This window comes from Anopheles gambiae, chromosome 3 (assembly GCF_943734735.2).
Source record: "Anopheles gambiae chromosome 3, idAnoGambNW_F1_1, whole genome shotgun sequence".
Classification (NCBI taxonomy): Eukaryota; Metazoa; Arthropoda; class Insecta; order Diptera; family Culicidae; genus Anopheles; species Anopheles gambiae.
This window is the reverse complement of record NC_064602.1, coordinates 62,322,430-62,344,387: the sequence shown is the minus strand read 5'-3', so window position 1 is coordinate 62,344,387 and position 21,958 is coordinate 62,322,430. Positions and strand designations below refer to the sequence as shown.

General features: G+C 41.6%; 4 protein-coding genes and 1 long non-coding RNA gene across 5 annotated transcripts; 3 read left to right on the top strand and 2 right to left on the bottom strand.

The window, feature by feature from the left end:
• The first annotated feature begins 2,034 nt into the window (after window positions 1–2,034).
• On the top strand, window positions 2,035–2,840 carry LOC133393893 (uncharacterized). The gene is made up of 3 exons (XM_061660860.1): window positions 2,035–2,192; window positions 2,279–2,344; window positions 2,415–2,840. The coding sequence occupies exons 1-3, from the start codon at window positions 2,066–2,068 to the stop codon at window positions 2,774–2,776; spliced, it is 555 nt and encodes a 184-aa protein (XP_061516844.1). The 5' UTR covers window positions 2,035–2,065; the 3' UTR covers window positions 2,777–2,840.
• Window positions 2,841–2,844: 4 nt separating this feature from the next.
• Window positions 2,845–4,948, top strand: LOC133393892 (uncharacterized). Its single transcript, XM_061660859.1, has 2 exons — window positions 2,845–3,154; window positions 3,347–4,948. Exons 1-2 carry the CDS (start codon window positions 2,944–2,946, stop codon window positions 4,540–4,542), a joined length of 1,407 nt encoding a protein of 468 aa, XP_061516843.1. The 5' UTR covers window positions 2,845–2,943; the 3' UTR covers window positions 4,543–4,948.
• On the bottom strand, window positions 4,843–6,585 carry LOC133393143 (integumentary mucin C.1-like). Its single transcript, XM_061656597.1, has 2 exons — window positions 6,341–6,585; window positions 4,843–6,171 (listed from the first exon to the last, which is right to left on the bottom strand). Exon 2 carries the CDS (start codon window positions 6,163–6,165, stop codon window positions 4,843–4,845), a length of 1,323 nt encoding a protein of 440 aa, XP_061512581.1. The 5' UTR covers window positions 6,166–6,171; window positions 6,341–6,585.
• An 8,663-nt stretch (window positions 6,586–15,248) lies between these two features.
• On the top strand, window positions 15,249–17,830 carry LOC133393617 (uncharacterized). Its single transcript, XM_061659273.1, has 4 exons — window positions 15,249–15,506; window positions 15,593–16,013; window positions 16,078–16,385; window positions 16,465–17,830. Exons 2-4 carry the CDS (start codon window positions 15,646–15,648, stop codon window positions 16,983–16,985), a joined length of 1,197 nt encoding a protein of 398 aa, XP_061515257.1. The 5' UTR covers window positions 15,249–15,506; window positions 15,593–15,645; the 3' UTR covers window positions 16,986–17,830.
• LOC133393620 (uncharacterized) lies at window positions 17,719–19,812 on the bottom strand. Its single transcript, XR_009766282.1, has 2 exons — window positions 19,256–19,812; window positions 17,719–19,103 (listed from the first exon to the last, which is right to left on the bottom strand). It is a non-coding gene; the product is annotated as an uncharacterized LOC133393620 (long non-coding RNA).
• Between the last annotated feature and the right edge of the window lie 2,146 nt (window positions 19,813–21,958).

Genomic DNA, 21,958 nt, shown 5'->3' with positions numbered 1-21,958 from the left:
ACTAATCAAATGAACGATCGAACTCAAAAAGACTATAATAATATAAAAAGCATAACGAACTATAATAACAGAAAACTTAAAGATAAATCAGAAAGAAGAAATGCATTAAATAATGAAACAATTAATGATATGAAAGGGTCAAGAGACTCTGAAAGAATATTTAAAGAGAATAATAACTTAACAAAAGAATGCGAAAATGATACTAAACATTATTATAAACGTGAAAACAAACAACAAATACAAATGAATACAACAAGTAATGACAATGAGAAAAATATTGTTGAAGAACAAGTAACGGATAGTTTATTATTGCTAGACAACATGGAAATAAATGAGGAGAATCCTTGTAATGAAAATCATGCCACCGAGCTAAAACGTATGAAGAGAAGAAAGCATAGCATCAAATCAAAGAAGAAGTATATAAAAGAATCTAATAATGAATTATATTGCCAGGATAAAAAGGCTAGAAAAATGAATTATTCCACATTATGTGAAGAAAATGTAAAAGAACCAAGAAGAACTATTGCTTACAAAAAATATATAAAAGAGCTCCTTGTAAAATTTCATAATTTTATCTCCATGCTAAAAGTCATAAGATCTATAAAAGCAGAAAACTCTAGAAACGAACCCAACAAAGGAATCATAGGAAAATCTAAATATTGTAGAAGAAAATTAAATATTCCCAATTCTTTACCTCTAGATAATAGATATATTTACATAAAATATTACCCACCTTAAGAGATAAGAAATGATTTTATTAGTTAACCAAAAAAAAAGCATACCAAATACTCAGCTTAATTAAATGAAAAGAATATCTTCAATCATTGTAATTCATTACGTTATTCTATTAAAGGGGGGAGGTGTAGCATATCTGCTATACAGAACTTATTATAATACACACTATCAGCTATAGACACATTGTAACACACTTCGGAAAGCCAAATCACACCATTGCAACACATTCATTATAACACATCAGCAAATCAATCCACACCATAGCAACACACCCAGACCATACCGTTCATAGAAAAAACAATTGAGAAACATTTATCGAAAACAACCGAAACGCGCAGCATAAGCAATTCAAGCGTTACTGCGGCAAAGTGGACAAACAGAGAACGCATAGCAACTTATTGCTAAAAAGCGCAGTGTAGGCAAAGATCGACGAACGCACTCGTTCTTTGGCTAGAACAGTTGAAACTTTCCAGAACCTTTGTAAAAACACTAAAAGCGCAACATAGGCACAAATTGAGAGACACCTCACTCCAATACAATGTATGAATTGTACTTCATATCAATAACCTTTAATTAGGACAAAAACACATTACAAAACCAAATGTACGAAACTTATTGAGTATAAATAAAACCAATTCCGACCGTGGCAAGTCAGATGCGTTCGGACTGTCAGGATAGGACTATGCCCATCCAATATCTATCGACTTCTCATTTAAAGAGTTTAGTTATGTCCCCCTACCCAAGGTAAGGCCTCTAAACTCCAACGTTTCCAGTAAGGGAAACCTCCTAAAGGTTTCTATGATCGCCTGGACGATCAAGTGTCGAAAAGTCCGCTTCGGACAAAGTGTTATTCAACCTCGATACTTGTCAGTGAAACACTGACCTACCGCTATGGTACGCGTTGATCAGTTGTACCGTTGTACGCTCATCAGATTACATGGCGACCGTATCAAAAACCGAACATACTATATGGCGATCATAGCTATTTCGAAACCTACTACAAGCCATAGTTCGTTCGACGACGAGGGACATTACCCCCTGAGCAAAGCGACGGAAGAAATCATTCTCTTTCGCGCATTTTCTCATGCTTTCTTTTTCCCTCCTACGGCAAATTTGTCAAGCAGCGTTTCGAGAAACCCGTCCCTGGCTCTGCCTCATACCCCTCGCCTGAGCGCGCTGTCGAAGTCGCTCCATAGCGCTATCTCTTTCACGCGTGCAGCCCAATTTTAAGACCGGTACCGCTACCGATAGAAAATGTAAACAAACGTCAACACAAATTCAACCAGTGCTCATCCCTCTCGTGAAAAGTTTCCCGATAGAAAGCGTGAAAATGGCCTCAAATCAGGACAAGAAAAGTGGCTTGATGTCCCATGCAATTTCCCGGCTCTACAAGCAGCGTCTGGAGGAAGTGGAAAGGGAACTCCTTCTTGCCCAGCAGCCAGAACCTCCGACTGCGGGTAAGTGATCGGTGAACGGTGATTATATGCTGAACGGTGAATATAGCGATCAGTGTTTAACAATGGTTTTCGTGAATATATTTTAGATGACCGAGCGCGTGATGCTGTGCCAGTGCAGTTTGAAGATGTTCCGATGCCCATGGAAGTGATCGGTAAATAACGATCGTTATGCTGTATGCTGCTTATGTTGTGCTCTCATGTGTATCATGTGTTATGTTGCAGACGATGCTGCTCCGCTTAGCGAAAGCGAGGAGGAAGGTACGACCAACGCAAGCAGCGGCGAGGATACAGACGTGGAGGATATCCAGGTCGAGGTGGAAATGCCAGACCATCCGTACGGAGATCTTTCGTGCGAGGATGGCTTGAGGATGTGGGCCCTGCAAACTGGACAAACTCATCGGAGTTTGAACCTTTTGCTGGGCCATTTGCGACATCACTTCCCCCAGACCAAATTGCCACGAGATGCACGGACGTTGATGAACACGCCTGTGTCCGGAGCACCGGAGACAGCCCTTACACCCATCGCAGGTGGGCAGCTGTGGTACCAGGGTGTGGAAAAATGCCTGCTTTCATATTTTCGGTAAGCATGTTTTAAATCTCATTTAACTGACAGTGCTCCTGGTCATGTGCTCATATTTTTTTTTTCTATTCCAGCGATTGTCAGCCAACCCAGGAGGGGTTCGAGTTGAAAATTTTTGTGGATGGCCTACCCCTGCACAAGAGCAGTCGGACCCAATTTTGGCCAATTCTCATGCAGGCTCATAACGTTCCACATACTCCTGTAATGACGGTTGCTATATTCTGTGGCGAATCAAAACCGTTATTCGTCCAGGAGTTTTTGCAGCCGTTTGTGGACGAAATGAACAGACTGTATGTGACAGGTCTGACAATTAAATCCCGCTCTTACTGGGTGGAAGCGCGTGCAATAATTGCAGACGCTCCGGCACGAGCATTTATTAAAGGTATGTAGATAAAATGCACTATATACAGTCAACGCTTTCATTACGACTAAACCGTTGTAACAAGAAATCTATTGCAACGGGTTAGCGACTGGAGCGCCTAAAATACGTTATGCGTTTGTCCACTTAACCTTTACATTTATATGCGGTGAAACGAGTTATTTCTGATTTTTTGTGTATTTTTTTTTCTTTCAGGTGTTAAATCGCATAATGCGTACAGCGCCTGCATGAAGTGCACAATCGTTGGTGAGTTGGAAGGACACCGGATGTACTTCCGGTATGGTGAACAATGCGCGCCTCGGAACCACAAGAATTTTTGTGACGACAAATATCCAACACATGTCAACAACCCTACGCCCTTTACGAGTCTATTAGGTTGCGATATCGTTGACGATTTTGTGTCAGCCGAAGACATGCACTTAATATACAAGGGCGTAGAGGCAAAGTTGCTACATTTGTGGATAAATGGCTTCCCTGGCGTTGCTTGTTACTTGCCACGTCGCCAGCAACGTGAAGTGTCGGCGCACTTGCGTCTGTTAAGGCTGCCTTCAGATTACCAACGTAAACTGCGCGACCTGCGATACATCCATCTCTGGAAAGCTTCGGAGTACAGGATGTTTCTGTTGGTTGCCGGTTTCGTTGTTCTGAAGGATAGACTTATCGATGCAGCGTACCAACACTTCATGTTGTTGATGATGGCTGTGACGTTCATGTCCACCACGTACCATCGCGCTAAATGGGAACTGGCTGATTCATATTTGCATAGGTTTGTGGCAGCCTATGGAGATCTGTACAGCCCGGTTCTCATGAATAGCAACGTGCATAACTTGCTGCACGTTTACAATGATGTTTGCAGGTTCGATGGGCTTAAAAACATATCAGCCTTCATTTTTGAGGCATTTTTGCATGACCTCAAAAAGTTGGTGCATTCCGGGAGGCACAGCCTGGTACAAGCGGTCCATCGTCTGCTGGAACTGCAACATGTCATTGTTGCCAAGCGTCAGCAAAACAAACCGGTGGACGAACCATCGGTGCGCACGGTTGGTGTCGACACCATAACGACCGTGCGGCAGGGCTTCGCGCTGCGAAAAAACTTTCGCGATCAATGGTTTATGACCAACTCGGGCGAGGTGGTCCGTTACGAAACGGCCACAAAAACAGGCAAGGACGTTACGGTGCAGGGGTACGCGTTTTTCAAACAGGTGCCTGCCTTTACGGAACCTTGCCTTTCAACGGAGGCGAATATTTACTCTGCCAACATGGTAGATTTGAATAAGGGTGAACTGCAACACTACGCCAGCAGCACGCTGATGTGCAAGGTAGCTGCAGTGGAAACGGAACAGGAAGGGGTGTTAATGTTTGTACCGTTGACACACACTTACATTTGCTAGACAATAAATTAAAAAAATATGCCTCTTCCCAAAACCCTGGTTAAGTGTTTCGGATCAGGAAGGTAAATAATGAGAAATTATCTTGGGTGCTGTGTGGCAGAATGCATTTTTTGTATTCATGAAGTCCTAGTTATTTAATTCATTAATATATTAATAATTCAAATAAAAAACTAACTAACTAAACTAACTATGTACAACACGAAACTAAACTTAACTTGTCTACCTACGCTATAAAAAAAACTTACACTAAACTAACCTAGATTATCATTATTATTTACATTGAGCATTACTTCTTTGTTTTCATTCTTCGACTTCGGCAGGATACCGCAACACGCGTTTAAAAAAATCCACCACGTATGCTGTGGTGATGGGCGCCTTCCAGGTCGCTGCGGCTTTGCGGAACAGCTCGCATACGTTCGAAAAATGTGCCATCGACACCTTCCCGTTTCGCTTAGACCACCGGCAACGCGAAATAAAGCCACTGTCGAAAACAAGATCCCGCACCTCCCTCAACCGTTTGGTGGGATCCGTTGCCATCACCTCGTTCTGCAACCATGCCAGGCAGTTCTTAGCATGTTGCTTGTCGGTCAACTTCTGCTCAATGCTTTTCAGCTCCTCCTCTGACCGTATGGGCTGCAGCGTGAAACCGTCCGTCGCCGGAAGCGCGTATCCGTCTGGATCGGCACATACTATTTTCTGTAATTTGTTTAGTGCCAGCTCGGTAGCCATGGCGGTCTTCCGAGTGACCATCACTTCCTTTTTAAGGGCGACAAATTCCGCGGCGAATTCGTCGAAGCGGCGATTAATTGTTGCTGACAGCTCGGTTATCACCTGCAGCACATCGGTCAGAGGAGGAGCGACGGCAGGAGCATCCGTTGCAACGACAGCAGGAACTGTTGCAGGAACTCCGGCTTTGGCAGGGACGACGGTAGGGCGGCGCGGAATTTTGGTCTCGACGGTAGCGATGGTCTCGGGAAGCGAGGCTGGAATGGTGTTGTTGGCGGTGGTGTTGGCGATGGTGTTGGCGGTGGTGTTCGCGGTGGTACGGACGGTGGTGTTGGCGGTAGTGTTGGCGGTGGTACGGACGGTGGTGTTGGCGGTAGTGTTGGCGGTGGTACGGACGGTGGTGTTGGCGGTGGTGATGGCGGGGCGCTTACCCATAACCTTCCGCACGGTAATGGACGATGGTATGGCGGGGTGACGGGAGTCCTGGCCAATCAGAGCAGAAGGCCGATATTCTGGTACTTTTGAGAACTTGGCCAGCTTGCCACCTGCCCGACCCATTTCCTCCACAGTCATTGACCGCTTCTGCATCAATCTATATTGTTCCGATGTCAGTATCATACCCTCCTGCTTCCCTGTGGCAACGGTTTTTGCTGGACGAATAACGGTGTTGGAAATAATTTTTATTGTGCTCTTGGTGCCGGTGGTTCGAGTGGTAGAAGTGGTGGTGGTGGTGTTGGTGGTGGTGGCTGTGGTGGTGGTGCTGGTTGTGGTGCTGGTGGTGGTGGCTGTGAAGGAGGCTGTGGAGGTGGCTGTGGAGGTGGCGCTGGTACAGCCCTGCGGCAGCCAATAAGCCGCACTGTACCGAACAGTTCCACTGGAGTGCCCTTCCGGATTCATGGTTAGCTAGAGGAAGGAGTAAATTTTAAATTAGAATCATACACATCCGTGTCCATCGCGGTCAACCGGTCAAATCGGAACGGGCATGGAACATGTTGACCAAGGCCAGGTCAATCCAGCAATCGAGTCAACCACGGCACGTAAGAATTAGAATAATAAATAAATAAACACTTACCAATGTATATATGTGTATGCGCTGATTAATCTGAATAAAATTCCTTGAAAAGGCAGCCCGCAAACTAGCCACTGCACACGCGCAAGTCTCGAACGGATATGAGACGGCACCAGCAATACAGCGGCAATATCAATACCAGGAGTTCAGGAGTAGTAGTGTGTGGAACGAACGAAATGAGTACATGTGTGCAATACAGAAAGTCCTCCTCATTCCCATTATCATAAACCAATACCTTTTTGAGCCTTTTAAATACATGGGCGCTGTAGTGTGTAACTTTTTTTTGATCGTTTTCCACCAACACAATTACATTGCGCCAAATTTGAATTGGTAGAAAGAGATAGCCGTTTGTTCGCATTTGCTCTCTCTCTCTCGCCGCGCCTTCAAAAACTGCAATAAATGCGCTGGCTATCGTAGTTTTGGCTGAAGTCTAGCGTATTTTTTTGCGTATTTTTTGACAAAAAACGACGCAAAAAACTACGCAGAAAACTGCTCGAATTTGCACAGCGGGTAAGCAGAGGTCGAGGGCGTAGAGGTCCAGTCGATGGAGTAGGGATGGACAGTCGATGTTCCCCGTTAGAAAACCTTCAGCAAACATTTGCTGCGCTATACGACGCCTGTCACTGAGTTTTTTCAACCTAAGAAGCTTTAGGCTTCATATGATGGATATTGACTGCCTGGTTGCCATGGGAGTAGATACAAAGCATAATGGGTGAGTCTACGCTGTATTGACTCGATGCGGTCAGATAAGCGCTGAGAAGATGGCTTCCAAACAACCTGCGCATATTCAATCACTGAACGGACTATACTTCAATACACAGTCTTTACACAGATTGGGTCCCTAAAATCTCTAGCCACTCGTTGAACCAATCCTAGAAGCTGGTTGCCATGGCTTATAATTTCCTCTGCGCGTTGGTTAAAGGTCAGTTTCGCGTCAAGGATGATTCCAAGATCTCTAATGACCTTAACGTTTTCAATACGAATTTCATCAATGTTGTAGCTGTACCGAAAAGGCTCGCGAGCTCTACTAAATGATAGGATTCGGCATTTTTCGACACATCACAATAGCTGATTGCGTGTGTACCAACGGCGAAAGTTTTTTATATGCGGCTGAAGTTCTTCGCGATCAGAGTCGACTCGTATTGCCATAAATATTTTTAAGTCGTTGGCGAACATCAGATGTTTATCTGTACGTAGGATAAGCGACACATCATTAATGAACAACGTAAATGTCAGCGGACCCAGGTAGCTACCCTGGGGAACTCCCGATAGCTCAACGAAAGGTTGAGAAAAAATTTGCTAAAACGCCACAGCATAAGTTCATATGATAGGTATGATTGAATTCAGCACGTTAGCTCTGATCCCAAGTTTTGCTAGTAATATATTATGGTCTATCGTATCAAATGCAGCTTTTATGTCGGTGTAAATAACGTCTGTTTGTAGTCGGCTATCCATATTTCGATGACATTGGGACGTGAACTCAACAAGATTGGTTACGGTGGATCGCTTCGGAACAAAACCATGCTGCTGCTGGCTTATGTAGTGCTCTGACTATGCGAGTAGGTTAGCATGAACTATTTTTTTGAATACTTTTGCACCTGCGCATAGCGATGTGACGCCTCTGTAGTTAGATTCCCGTGTTTTATCACCTTTAAGTATCGGAACAATCCAAGATCGCTTCCAGATAGTTGGGAATGTGTCAAGACGAAGTGAATGATTGAATATTTTTTTGAGAACAGGCCAATCCATCGCGGACAGGCGAGTATGGTGCGCTACAAGCTACCAGTTCCACCAGGTTAATCCAGTGTAATGATAGACTACCAGTATCCTTGCGCTAAACTTGTATTACTTTCTGTTGGGGTTTGTAAAACACAAGACGATACAAAGTGACATGCGTAATCGAAATGCAGTCCGCAAAAATCCAGACAAAATCAACTAGTGAACGTGAATAGGAACCTTCTATAAAACTAAATATATGTCATCGTGTTTATTGCCATTTTCAAAATGCGTAGAGATTTATGAGCATATAAGCTAGCTTTATTTCTCTTAAATGTAGTGTATAGCGATTACACACATACATTTGTGAACGAAGAAAGCTCACCAAGGATATTCGAACCTAATAAATTGTTTATCAATTACATTGTAACTCGAGTTGTCACATTTACAAGATCCTAACTATTGTATAGACAATTTGTTGAACGTTTATATGATTATAGACTTCAGACATTGCACGATCTGTTTTGTTGTTAACGCGCACTTAAATTAATCGTAATTAATTAACATCAAGTTTTTTTTTTTCAATAAAAAAAATAACACTATTATCTTGATGTTGTTTAGATGTGCGGAAGTGGGTTAATGGGCATGATCGCCAACAAAAGTCTATACAATTTATCCGATCGCTTAATATGCTCGAATCCACCGGTGGAATTTGTTTTCCACCGGTGGATAATTTTCTCCACCGGTGGATAACTCTTTCCGATTCGAGTAGCCATTGATTTTGCCTATCTGTCAATCACACTTTTGTTTACATTTAGAGGTGTTGTTTTGCGGAATGAATAAAATAGTAAATTTGGCTTATTTACGGACCATCTAGTGAAGAATCCACACCAGGCCTTAGACAGTAATGCCTGTAGGCCTATTCAAACAATCCGGGTAAAGTGTAAAACGGGTTGTAGGCTGAACAAGTCTAGTTGAAACAAAATCGTATGAACTGGAGGACGAGGTTTGAATCCTTTCTGAGCTTGCCACCTTCACTGACCCTTGTCCTGTGCCATATACCATGTGCGTCCATCAACTCCAGCCACCGCGAACGTTGGATCCGTGAACGTCCGTATTTTACGCCCTCGTGCAAAAATATATTGAAACAACGCGGTACACTTATTCCGTGCAATAAGGAGTGTCCGAAACCGCTCACGGTCTCTCGCCCTCGCCAGTCCATTATCCTGGCCTTAATGACTGACGCCTCCAAGTCATCTGGCCACTTAAATTTAAACCTACTACGTCCTCTCCGCAATTGCGGATTTAACCGTAAGCGGACTGATTGGCTGCAGGAGGCTCCGTGGATATAAAGTCCAGCATATATGGTGTGTACAGTAGTCTCATCGCGGGCCTCCATGAACGATGGAGGCTCCATGGACGAAGGGACTCAAAGACTACAGGGGCCCATATATGAGGGATTCCGACCAATACCCCCCACTCCCCCAAGAAAAAAATTAAAGTGTATTTGATTCAAAGCCAAGAGATGAAATCTCCCCCACCCCCTCTCCCTGCACAACACCTGGGACGATCGTTTCCATGCCTTGAACAAGGACCGTCCACTGAAGACTGGCGAGCTTGATACGACAATGAGTGTGCTTCCACACGTACGATGATGATTGCGTCAGATTTGATAAAAATAAAATAACTACGTTAAAATTGTAACATATGTGATTCAGAAAAGAAGCTATTCAAGTGTACATATTCGTTTAAATGGATGAACAAAAAAATTCATTGGGTGACACGTTTGTCACGAGGCGTAAAACATAGCGATGTGTGTGTCAATCCGAACACTCCCGGGCTGTACCCTTCCATAAGCAACCCTGAGTTTTTGGGGATAGTTCGCAAGGTACAAGTAGGCACAACACCTTCGATAGGTGCAAAACAACGCAAACGATTCCAACCGGAACTCGCCGCTCCAACGGATACCCAAGCGGAAATTTTCGGACGATAACTCATACACTCTCATAATTTGACAAGCAATATATGATTGTATGTGTGGTTCTTCCATTCGTAACATTTCGCTCTCCAAGCCAAGCGTTGAAGCAGGTTATGTGTATTTCTTTTTGTGTATTACGTTTAGCTTGCATCAGTTGTGTTCTTTCGTATCGTATAAATACCAACAATTTAAAAACTATTTAACCTCAAAATGTGTAACGCTAGACGTGCAATGAAGATAGCAAATATGCCATTGCACGCTGTTGTGGTTATGTGCCGAAAAAAATCTGAATCTCGTACACTGTTTCGTTTGTCAAATCGTGCACGAAATATCAATCGAAAAAACAGCCGAAAAGTGACATTTTCACTCGTTTGGGTATGTGCCGAAAAAAGTCTGAATTTCGTACACTATTTCGTTTGTCAAATCGTGCACGAAATATCAATCGAAAACACAGCCGAAAAGTGACTTTTTCACTCGCTTGGGTATGAGTTGCTTATAATTTCTTGTACAGTATCGGACATTAAGATAGGACTCTTTTTTTTTCAATGCACCGTGCACTTGTTTTGCCACGTTACTTGTGTTTGTGTGTGTGTGTATGTGTGTGTGTGTGTGTGTGTGTGTGAGTGTGTGTGTGTATATGTGTGTGTGTGTGTGTGTGTATGTGTGTGTGTGTGTAGTAGTAGAAAGAGAGTGTGCTTTTTAATGTGTATTAGCAAGTGCGCGGGTTTGTGTCTGAAAAACATAGCTTGCCATGATGTCATATTGCGTTGAAATTATTCTTATTATGTGTGTTATCATGTGAAACATTGTGCGTTTACACTTGGATAAAAACTAAAGTTTGCATCGACAGCAGCGCTTGTTCCTCGGGCGAAAACGCAGGTGTGCTGTTTCATGAATGTGAATGCGACACCGGTGCGAAATGGACACGCGCACAATAGCAATGAACTCGGCATTCTCTCACAGGTGTTTCTCCAGTGCACGCCATTGAAAGGCCTGCGTGCATCTCTGCGTTGCACGTTGTGTGCGAATGGTAAACTTTGTGCGTGCATTGAGCTGGCGCGCAGTTATTCTTTTCCATGGGCGTTTTGTTTCATGAGCGCGGCAGTATTCTTTTCTCGATTTTGAAGGGAAGACGCTTACTCGCGTACTCGTTGATAGTTTTATCCATGCGATGTTTTCGCTGCTCGACAACGATGTAATTCATCGCGTATAGAAGTAGAACGCAGGCAGAGCACGGGATCAGCCGTGTCCAAGTTTTTAACCAGCGCGTTCTTGACGGTCCAAGCAAGCAATGGGCCTCATCGCGAACGAAAGTCGATAAAATTTATCCGATCGGTTAATTTGCTCGAATCCACCGGTGGAATTTATTTTCCACCGGTGGATAATTTTCTCCACCGGTGGATAATTTCTCCACCGGTGGATAACTCTTTCCGATTCGAGTAGCCATTGATTTTGCCTATCTGTCAATCACACTGTTGTTTACATTTAGAGGTGTTGTTTTGCGGAATGAATAAAATAGTAAATTTTGCTTATTTACGGACCATCTAGTGAAGAATCCACACCAGGCCTTAGACAGTACTGACTGTAGGCCTATTCAAACAATCCGGGTAAAGTGTAAAACGGGATGTAGGCTGAACAAGTCTAGTTGAAACAAAATCGTATGAACTGGAGGACGAGATTTGAATCCTTTCTGAGCTTGCCACCTTCACTGACGCTTGTCCTGTGCCATATACCATGTGCGTCCATCAACTCCAGCCACCGCGAACGTTGGATCCGTGAACGTCCGTATTTTACGCCCTCGTGCAAAAATATATTGAAACAACGCGGTACACTTATTCCGTGCAATTAGGAGTGTCCGTAACCGCTCACGGTCTCTCGCCCTCGTCAGTCCATTATCCTGGCCTTAATGACTGACGCCTCCAAGTCATCTGGCCACTTAAATTTAAACCTACTACGCCCTCTCCGCAATTGCGGATTTAACCGCAAGCGGACTGATTGGCCGCAGGAGGCTCCGTGGATATAAAGTCCAGCATATATGGTGTGTACAGTAGTCTCATCGCGGGCCTCCATGAACGATAGAGGTTCCATGGACGAAGAGACTCAAAGACTACAGGGGCCCATATATGAGGGATTCCGACCAATACCCCCCACTCCCCCAAGAAAAAAATTAAAGTGTATTTGATTCAAAGCCAAGAGATGAAATCTCCCCCCAGCCCCTCTCCCTGCACAACACCTGGGACGATCGTTTCCATGCCTTGAACAAGGACCGTCCACTGAAGACTGGCGAGCTTGATATGACAATGAGTGTGCTTCCACACGTACGATGATGATTGCGTCAGATTTGATAAAAATAAAATAACTACGTTAAAATTGTAATGTATGTGATTCAGAAGAGAAGCTATTCAAGTGTACATATTCGTTTAAATGGATGAACAAAAAAATTCATTGGGTGACACGTTTGTCACGAGGCGTGGAACATAGCTATGTGTGTGTCAATCCGAACACTCCCGGGCTGTACCCTTCCATAAGCGACCCTGAGTTTTTGGGGATAGTCCGGAAGGTACAAGTAGGCACAACACCTTCGATAGGTGTAAAACAACGCAAACGATTCCGACCGGAACTCGCCGCTCCAACGGATATGAGTTGCTTATAATTTCTTGTACATAGTGATAATACTGGTCTTCCCAATCTCGTTGCATTTACGTGTCGGAACGGATTCTAACATGCCATAAGGCCATAACATAAGGTTGGATAAAAGAGAAGGATTAGTAGAAAAGGATTTTTTTATTTCTTATTTCTTAGCTTGAACTATAAAAACTAGATACCTGTTATCAACCTAAATTTATGTGTTTTGATTATTTATTAAAAAAAATAGGTAAATTAATATTTTCTAAAAAATAATATTTTAGCTAAATCGAGTGATAAAACATCTTAAATAACTCAAACAGCGATAAAACATCCTTTTTTGCGAGCTGTGAAACATGGTTTTTAATATTATTTAGTTTTCCACTGTTATATCAACTGGGGTGGAGCAGTAGATATGGCTATCCGACTGAAATGGTTTTTTTATATGAAGTTTTCAACTGCATATCCCACTGCTCGACTTTTTAACCACGTTGCTATGGCGGCAAACACCATTCCACTCCACTGCCAAACCGATCGGTTAGCGAAGAATCTGATTGAGAAAACGCAATTGGATAACATTGGAATTTTGCTAACCGATCGGCTAAATTATCCACTCCGTTATCGACTTTCGTTCGCGATGAGGCCCAATGTTAGTAACAATGGGTCGAGGTAAACGTTGTACCGATTATCAGCGCCATATGTAAAAGCGAATGGCTGCTGCTGGCATTAAGCGCAAAACGATCGAGTTCGTAATGGAACGATCGCGCACTTTTGTGGCATACGCGCTTCGGACAAACGAAACGTGCTTAGACAACCGAAACGCGCTTGGACAACCGAAACGCGCAAGTCAACCGGACGTTCTCAGAAGACCACGGCGAAAGAAGACCGTAAAATTGTTAATATATCAAAAACACACTGATCGCGAGGGCGGAGGTCCTGCTTATCACACCAAAAACCTAACCCAAAACACAAAAAAACTACTTACAAATCTATTCGAAACGACCTACTTGTGAAACAAACACACACATCAATACACATTCAAACATACATCCACACACATACACACACACACAAACACAAACACATACAAACCACACATAAACTTGGCCCAACGGGTGCACGGTGCGTTAAAAAACCAATGCCCTATCTTTCTGTCCGATACTGTACCTAGTGATAATACTGGTCTTCCCAATCTCGTTGCATTTACGTGTCGGAACCGATTCTAACATGCCATAAGGCCTTAACATAAGGTTGGATAAAAGAGAAGGATTAGCAGAAAAGGATTTTTTTGGTTTCTTATTTCTTAGCTTGAACTATAAAAACTAGATACCTGTTATAAACCTAAATTTATGTGTTTTGATTATTTATTTAAAAAGACAGGTAAATTTATATTTTCTAAAAAATAATATTTTAGCTAAATCGAGTGATAAAACATCTCAAATAACTCATACAGCGATAAAACATCCTTGTTTGCGAGCTTTTAAATATTATTTTTAATATTATTTAGTTTTCCACTGTTATATCAACTGGGGTGGAGCAGTAGATATGGCTATCCGACTGAAATGGTTTTTTTTTATATGAAGTTTTCAACTGCATATCCCACTGCTCGACTTTTTAACCACGTTGCTATGGCGGCAAACACCATTCCACTCCACTGCCAAACCGATCGGTTAGCGAAGATTCTGATTGAGAAAACGCAATTGGATAACATTGGAATTTTGCTAACCGATCGGCTAAATTATCCACTCCGTTATCGACTTTCGTTCGCGATGAGGCCCGATGTACCGCTCTCAGGAGGCTAGGATGGGCGCTAAACGTAGCAGAATGGCATGTTATACAGGGTTTTCCAAGCTACTTCAATGTTGAAACTGAAAATTTCAATCACGTTAAATGTATGCTGAAGGCTGCACGGGTGAATTCAAGTCTGAAAAGCCAGTTCAATACAAAAAGTTTTGTTTTCAAAATCGTTAAACTATTTTTCAATATCGGTATAAGCCATTTCGATCTGTCAGTTTGGCGGGCTCTCGCCACTATGGGATAGAAGGAAATGCAATACGTCAAAATGTTCAATGATTGATGGTTTTATAGGGTTATGCGTGTCAACTATTAGCTACTTCGGATGTGCGGAATGATTTTACTCACGTCTGGTTTGCTTAGCGGTCAAAATGAAAAGAGAGCATTTTTATTCTATTTCCGATGCACGGTAGTGCAACTATCCGGTTCGGTACGATTACCGAATTAAGCCGATTGCTTGCATGCGGTGTAACGCAAGTTTGGTGTAACGCAGGTGTGGTGTATTAGCGCAACTATAGTGTGGTGCAGCTTGCGTGCGAGGTACGCCACAGTTTGTTTTCTTTTAGCATTGAAAACGTGTTTTAACGTGCAAACAACATTTATTAAATTCATTAAAACAAATTAAAACTATTTATAGTTTTGTTCATTTGATGGTTTCTATACTGTATTCGTTGGGATGATGCAGAAAACCTCACTCACTGAACATTTTGACGTATTTAATTTCTTTCTATCCCATAGTGGCGAAAGCCCGCCAAACTGACAGATCGAAATGGCTTCCCAAGTAGAAATTGTCAGGCGAAATGTGGGCAAAACAGGGAGGGAAGGGTAAAAATCTGCTCGATCCGTGTGGAAGAGCATCAAATGTATGGTGGTGTGTGTAAACGTCAAGAGTTGCGGGTGCATTTTCAAATCAAAACAAACTGGTGTTGGAAACGGATGAAAGTGATTTCTTTTGCTTCGAACTTAAAGTTGTTTTTTTATTTGTTTTGCTTTGCTTTGAAAAGGAATGGGAAGAGGAAAATCTTCCGGGAACAAGCAGCGGTGTCGATCAACAAGGTAAGTTATGTTTGTGTTAAAACAATGAAATATGAAAAACGCAAGCAGAGCAATAATTGGTTATTTAATATTATTACACATTACAGCTTCATCATACGGGAATGTGCAGCCGGATGCCGTGGAAGTTGCCGATATACCCATGGAATCAGAAGCAGCGGATTACGTTTCTGATGACGATGAAGACGCTGATTGCCCGGTGTTGGAAGACGATTGGAGTGAAGGCGAATTGGAGGACGAAGTCAATGAGGATGAGTATTTTGATGCTGATGAAGCCCCCGAAGGCAATGCTTATGCTAGCAGGCTTAGGATATGGGCTTTAACTCATAAAATAACGCATTCTGCATTGAGTGATTTGCTGGTGTTGACTCGTGAAACTACAAATATTTCTCTTCCTAGGTGTGCAAAGACGCTACTGAAGACTCCGAAACAGGTGGAGAGACATTTTACGGCCGTTGGAGAAGGGCAGCTTTGGTACCAAGGAATAAGCACTCTCCAACAATATTATCGGTAAGAATATTATGACTGTTTGGAATGAACATGTGGTAATTTTTGGTTTACTTTTTCGTTCTAGATCTGTACCACCAGTCATCAGATTGATAGAAGCTAATATCGCGGTAGATGGACTTCCGATGCATAATAGTGGACCAACGCAGCTATGGCCTATATTAATGCACATAGTTAATCTACCAGCACTGCCAATCATGGTGCTGGGTGTATTTTGTGGTGCGACAAAACCGAGCTGTTTGGAAGGTTTTCTCCGGCCTTTAGTGGATGATATCAACCGCGTACTGGTGCAAGGCATTGATGTTAACGGAATGATCATCGACTTTCGCCTGAAAGCTATTGTAGCAGATACACCAGCTCGTGCGTTCATCAAAGGTAAGAATGATACAATAAGAAACTTGAGAATTTTCAAAGAGAAGTAGAGAGTAACAGCAAATTTATTATATATTTTTAGGAGTAACGTATCCTCCTGGGCTGGAAGCATGTATAAAGTGCAAAATAGTTGACAGCCATGACGGAGCCAAAACAATATATGAAGGAACAGCTGAAGTTCGGACCGACAAAGAATTTAGAAACGGAAACTACGTGAAACACCAAAAATATTACACGCCATTATTAGATATAGATGAAGAAGACATCGTAACACAAACAACGATAGCCGATGACCTTCACTTGTTCGCTCTAGGAATAGAAAAAAAATTACTTAAAGGTTTTACAACTGGTGCTTTACACCCTTTTCCGAAGTGGTCAAAACAGGAGCATTTAGAAATTTCAAATATTTTAGTCAGGATCGAATACCCGTCAGAGATACATCGTAAGCCTAGGGCATTAAAATATTTAGGATTTTGGAAGGGGTCCGAATTGTCAGCATTTTTATATCACGTAAGCATACCTTTGTTAAAAAACAGAATATCAGATCTAGCCTATGAGCACCATAAACTTTTTTTCATTGCGGTAAATTTATTCTCATCATGATTATTTGAACAATATTGGATATTTGCTGGTCAGTTGCTCGAACAATTTGTATTAGAATATAGCACAGTTTATAGTCGAACACATTTAACAATTAACGTTCATAATTTACTACATGTAGCAGCAGATGTTGAAAATTTCGGGCCTCTTCCATTTTTATCAACTTATCGTATTGAGGACAAGTTAGGCTTTATGAAAAACTTAGCTAGAACAGGACATAGAACTTTAAACCAGGTAGTGTGTAGATTAATAGAACTAACACAATTAGAGGCAGCAGATGCAAGGAAAAAGGATGGTACAGTGTATCCATCACTAAAGGTAAAAAAAGATGAGGTAATTTTGTTGGTCAAACCAAAATTTATGTTAAGAAAGGGCAATAGAAATGGATGGTTTTTAACACAGGAGGATCAGATAGTAAGGTATTGTACTGCAGAAAAGTCATCAGGATCATATTTTATAGAAGGACGATTCTTAAAAGAGAAACAACTAACTTTTAGCCAACCATGTAGCTCGGCGATAATTTATAACTTTACAGCTAGGGTAGAAGATTTATCACAGGAAATAGTCAGGGTAGAATTAAAAGAAATTAAATGCAAGCTAGTGGCAGTTAGTTTAGATCAGGGTAATACATTTTATTTCAGTCCTCTTTTACATACACTTGAAAGTTAGATCATAATTAAAATATGTAAGCTGTTAGGTTTAGAATAGGTAGTTAAGGTTTAAGTTTAGGTAAATATTTTTATTAATTTATTTTTTTATTAGTTTTGTATTAAAATGAGTAGAATAAAGTTGCCGAGTATGCCCGGGATAAGGCAAAATGCAAGGAGGAAATGCCTTAAGAACTAGAACAGATTGTTGGTATTTCATATATAATTTTTACCCATTAAATTCATAAACGTTTACTCCTACATAGTTCATATCACAACTTTAATCACAGCTCATATTTCAACTGTATAAATGCCTAAATCATTAATTCAATAAAACACTTATATATATACTTAACTTATACATATATACATAATTCTTTTCTATAATTCTTTTTTACGTTTCACCGTATGTCGCAACCCTTTCACTAAACTTCGTGCTTTTCCGTGATTTAGCTTATCAACTAGAAAAGTCTTCACTGTTTCGTGTGAAACCGTAGCTGTGTCATCTATAAAGCTAGTGCCTCCTACGAATTTAAATAAACTTATAATACAGACGTATTTTTCTAATGGCATCTTGGCTTCCGAAAACCCAACACCTGTCCAACTAAACTTGGAAAAAAAATCGTGATCGAATAACAAATCGAGTGTTATCGATAGTCTTTCTTGGACATTGTCGGTCCCTTTTAATGCACTTAACAAAAGGCAAATCGTCTTTGCCATGTATAAACTTTCATGTTTCAATTTTCTCTCCATTTCTTCTAACATGTCAAGAGTTTCCATTTTTTTGATTAGCGGATTCCTTTCCGAATTTGCGTCTTTGTTGCAGAGATTGTCTAAAACTAAGTTCGTCACAAATTGTGTGTGACAAGCTACTTTGGACAGAATATTCAACTGTTTTTCAATACGATCCAACTGTGTTAAATTTTCAGTTGGATTGAGTTTTATGTTGGGCTCAGAAAGGGACACAGAACAAGATCGTGGTGGTAAGGTAGGAGGATGCGATGCACTTTCGGTGTTAACCGCAACTTTTGGAAGAAACGTGATATTCTGAACTGGACTAGAATTTGGCATCATTTAGGAAGAGGATCGTGGTGGTATGGTGGGCGAGTTTAATTTGAAAGTATTATTCGGATCGGAAGCGGGAGTGCTTATGGCTCGAAAGGAAATGGATTGCACCATAAAGCTTTGCGTGGACAAGGATGTGGTTCGAGGGGGTGCGATGGGAAAAGGAATTGGTGAGGCCATGTTCGTTTTTAAGATTAATTGAGGATTTGGTCGGGGCAATGAGGAGGATCGTGGTGGCACGGCAGGAGGTAGGGAATTTTGATGATTCTGGAATGGATAAGTAGGGCACTTTTCATTTTTCAGTAGAGCTGATCCGGTTGAAATTGCTGCTTCAAGTTTTTTTCTCGACGGTTTGACTGGGATGGTGTCGCCTAGTTTTTCCTCAACATTATTGTTGAAATCCATTTTCCTAAAAGCATATGCAAATATATTACTTTTATTAGCTCCCTAACGCTTCTCAAGCAAAACCGCGGGATAGTCAAGCTGTAACGCGGTGAGCTGTTCAATCAAAGGGGTTTGCGTTCAATTCACCGTAAGTACACAAATTTACACAATACCAACCTGAATAATATGTCTCCTTCTCTCATTCACAGTACAACAAGCGAAGAAAGTAACAGATATACTGCAAGTAGGCGGTGGCGCGGCAGAGATGATGATGTTGAGGCACAAGCTTGTGTGAATTGAACGAACAGAATGTTTACAATCCACACATAACCCAACTTTTTGCCTGTTTTCAAGCCATCAGAACGAACTGACAGCGAGTCTCAATGTGTGCGTGTCATCGTGTTCATTTGCGCTTGTGTGCGTGCAATCTGGACCCCCCGTTAAGCTGAAATCGGTTGTGTGTCATTAGAAAAATGAAAAAAACTGCTCGATTTTTCTACTTGGGTTATACCGATATTGAAAAATAGTTATACGATTTTGAAAACAAAACTTTTTGTATTGAACTGGCTTTTCATACTTGAATTCTCCCGTGCAGCCTTCAGCATACATTTAACGTGATTGAAATTTTCAGTTTCAACATTGAAGTGGCTTGGAAAACCCTGCAAGGAGAGGGCAAGCTAGGAATGAGCGAACGGCTAGGATCGGCTCAACGGCCTGCCGCTCTTGGATTGCTCTTCTCGGAAGAGCAATGCCCGAGATGCGTGCGTAAGCGTATTGTAACAGATTTACTGCTAACAGTAGGTCACATCCAACTTTAACACCACAATATATAAATGACAGTATTTATAAAAATCCGATAAATATCGTAAACAGATATCTTTTCGAGAACTTGCGAAACTTATAACCTCCCAATAGGTCAACTCCAGCAGAAAACCAGCCACAATAGGAACATAAACACTTACGAAATATAAAACCGCCAAGCAGGAAGCGCATCGCAACGTTTCGCAAATCATAACGCAATTGCAAAACCAATTGCGCAGGGTAACCCAGAAAGAACACCCATCATTAAACAATAACGTTCGGTCGTCTTTATCCCCAAAAACATAACAGGAAACACGACAGACGATCAGAAGAAATTAGGTCAGTTTAAAATATAAATATATAACAATGTATGGATGACAAAGTGTGTCATCATAGGAAATAATTAGTTATAAATAAAGCATAAACTGATGGCGACTTCAGTTCACAGTTTACAGACACGTAGATCACTCGTTTTCTGGTGTATCTCACCCATTTGCAGATTCCGCCGAAGGCTCTGCTCAATTTGGTAACCACGTTTGATTATCAGCTGTTCAGTCGGTTGACCGATCAGCAACACCCCATCTTCAACAAAAGTACAAGTTTGCACATTAATCGGTTAATACTCCCGCAGTGTTTTAACGCCGCCTGGAAACCGACCCGTTGCGTAAAATAAAGTTCCGTTGTTTTACTTGTCCGTTGCAAAAGTGTAACTTGACCATCCTAACGTAGCAAGCGAACGATACGACACAACCGCAATTGAACTAACCTACGGTACATTCTCGCTCGATACCCCGCTTTGTTCTGCACTCTTCTTCTGCATTCCGCGCATCAGCTTACCGCACACGGTTCTGGTAAACAAAAGTGCGCGACGAACCTACCCCAGTATCCTATCTCGCTTACGGAAGTAAGCGACAATAGAAAGCATAGGAAATAAAATAAGGGATAAGCGTAGGAGCGTTGGGTTTAATTTGGATTAATTAATAGTAAGAAATGAAGCGAATTCAGTAAATTAAGGAAAATTGAAGTTGGGTCATAGGATTATTTAAGGATTAGTAAGGTAGAATTTTAGGTTTAATTAATTAATTAGGAATCTAAGTTAGTTTTGGACGTAAGGAAAAATGTTAGGCCGGCCTTCTCACGTAAGTGAAAATTACGCATCGCTACAATAGCACGCGTTGCGAGAAGGGCTCGCGCATTAAAGTGAGCAAATAAATCGAACCTCTTACAACCAAAGAAATAAGCCTTATTTATTTGGTTGGCTTTGGGATCGAAAGGATTAGAGTTGATTCCAATCGTCCTCGCTTCGACGAGAGCACCGTTACGGGTTATTTGCCCTGACGTGCTGGGAACAAGTTCGAAAAAAATATTTAACTATTTACATTTATTGGCACAACGACATCTACTGTTCCTGATGCACACAAATTTAAAAAAAAAAACAAAAAGCGCCAAAGCGCGGCCAAAGATCACCGGAAAGAGAAAAAGTACATCGCACGTTTTTACTAAAAGTAAAAAAAAAAAATAGAGCTAAACGCGGATGTAAACGCACTCGTTTTCCATTAGACAAGCTCTGGCTAAATACCATTACCAGTCATTATATACAGGTGAACAGATTGCTCTAAAATGATTACATACAAAATGTAAAATCACAGTTCATCGATTGCCCAACATTATTCTGGCAATTCATGCACAGTAAACAAAATGTCAGCAGCGCACCTAATCATCTTGTTTGGAACGATAAACATGCAGATAATAGTTGCGACACATGTCAGCTATTCGCTGAAAAGTTCAAAGCGTTTATTCTATTGATACTGCTATCTCTTCGATACTAGGCAGCATTGGAATACACACCTTCTGACGCTTTCTGTGTTTCGCTGAATGATTTCAAGATTTACGGTGATATCATATGTAATGCCATCAATCGACTGAAAAATTCATATAATCCGGGGCCCGATGGTATACCGACCATCGTTGCGAAATAGTGCGCTGATGTCTTACGCGCTCCTCTAGAGACTGTGTTTACAGCATAGCTTCAAATAGGGATCTTTCCTGAGGCAGTGGAAATTTTCATGGTTGACACCT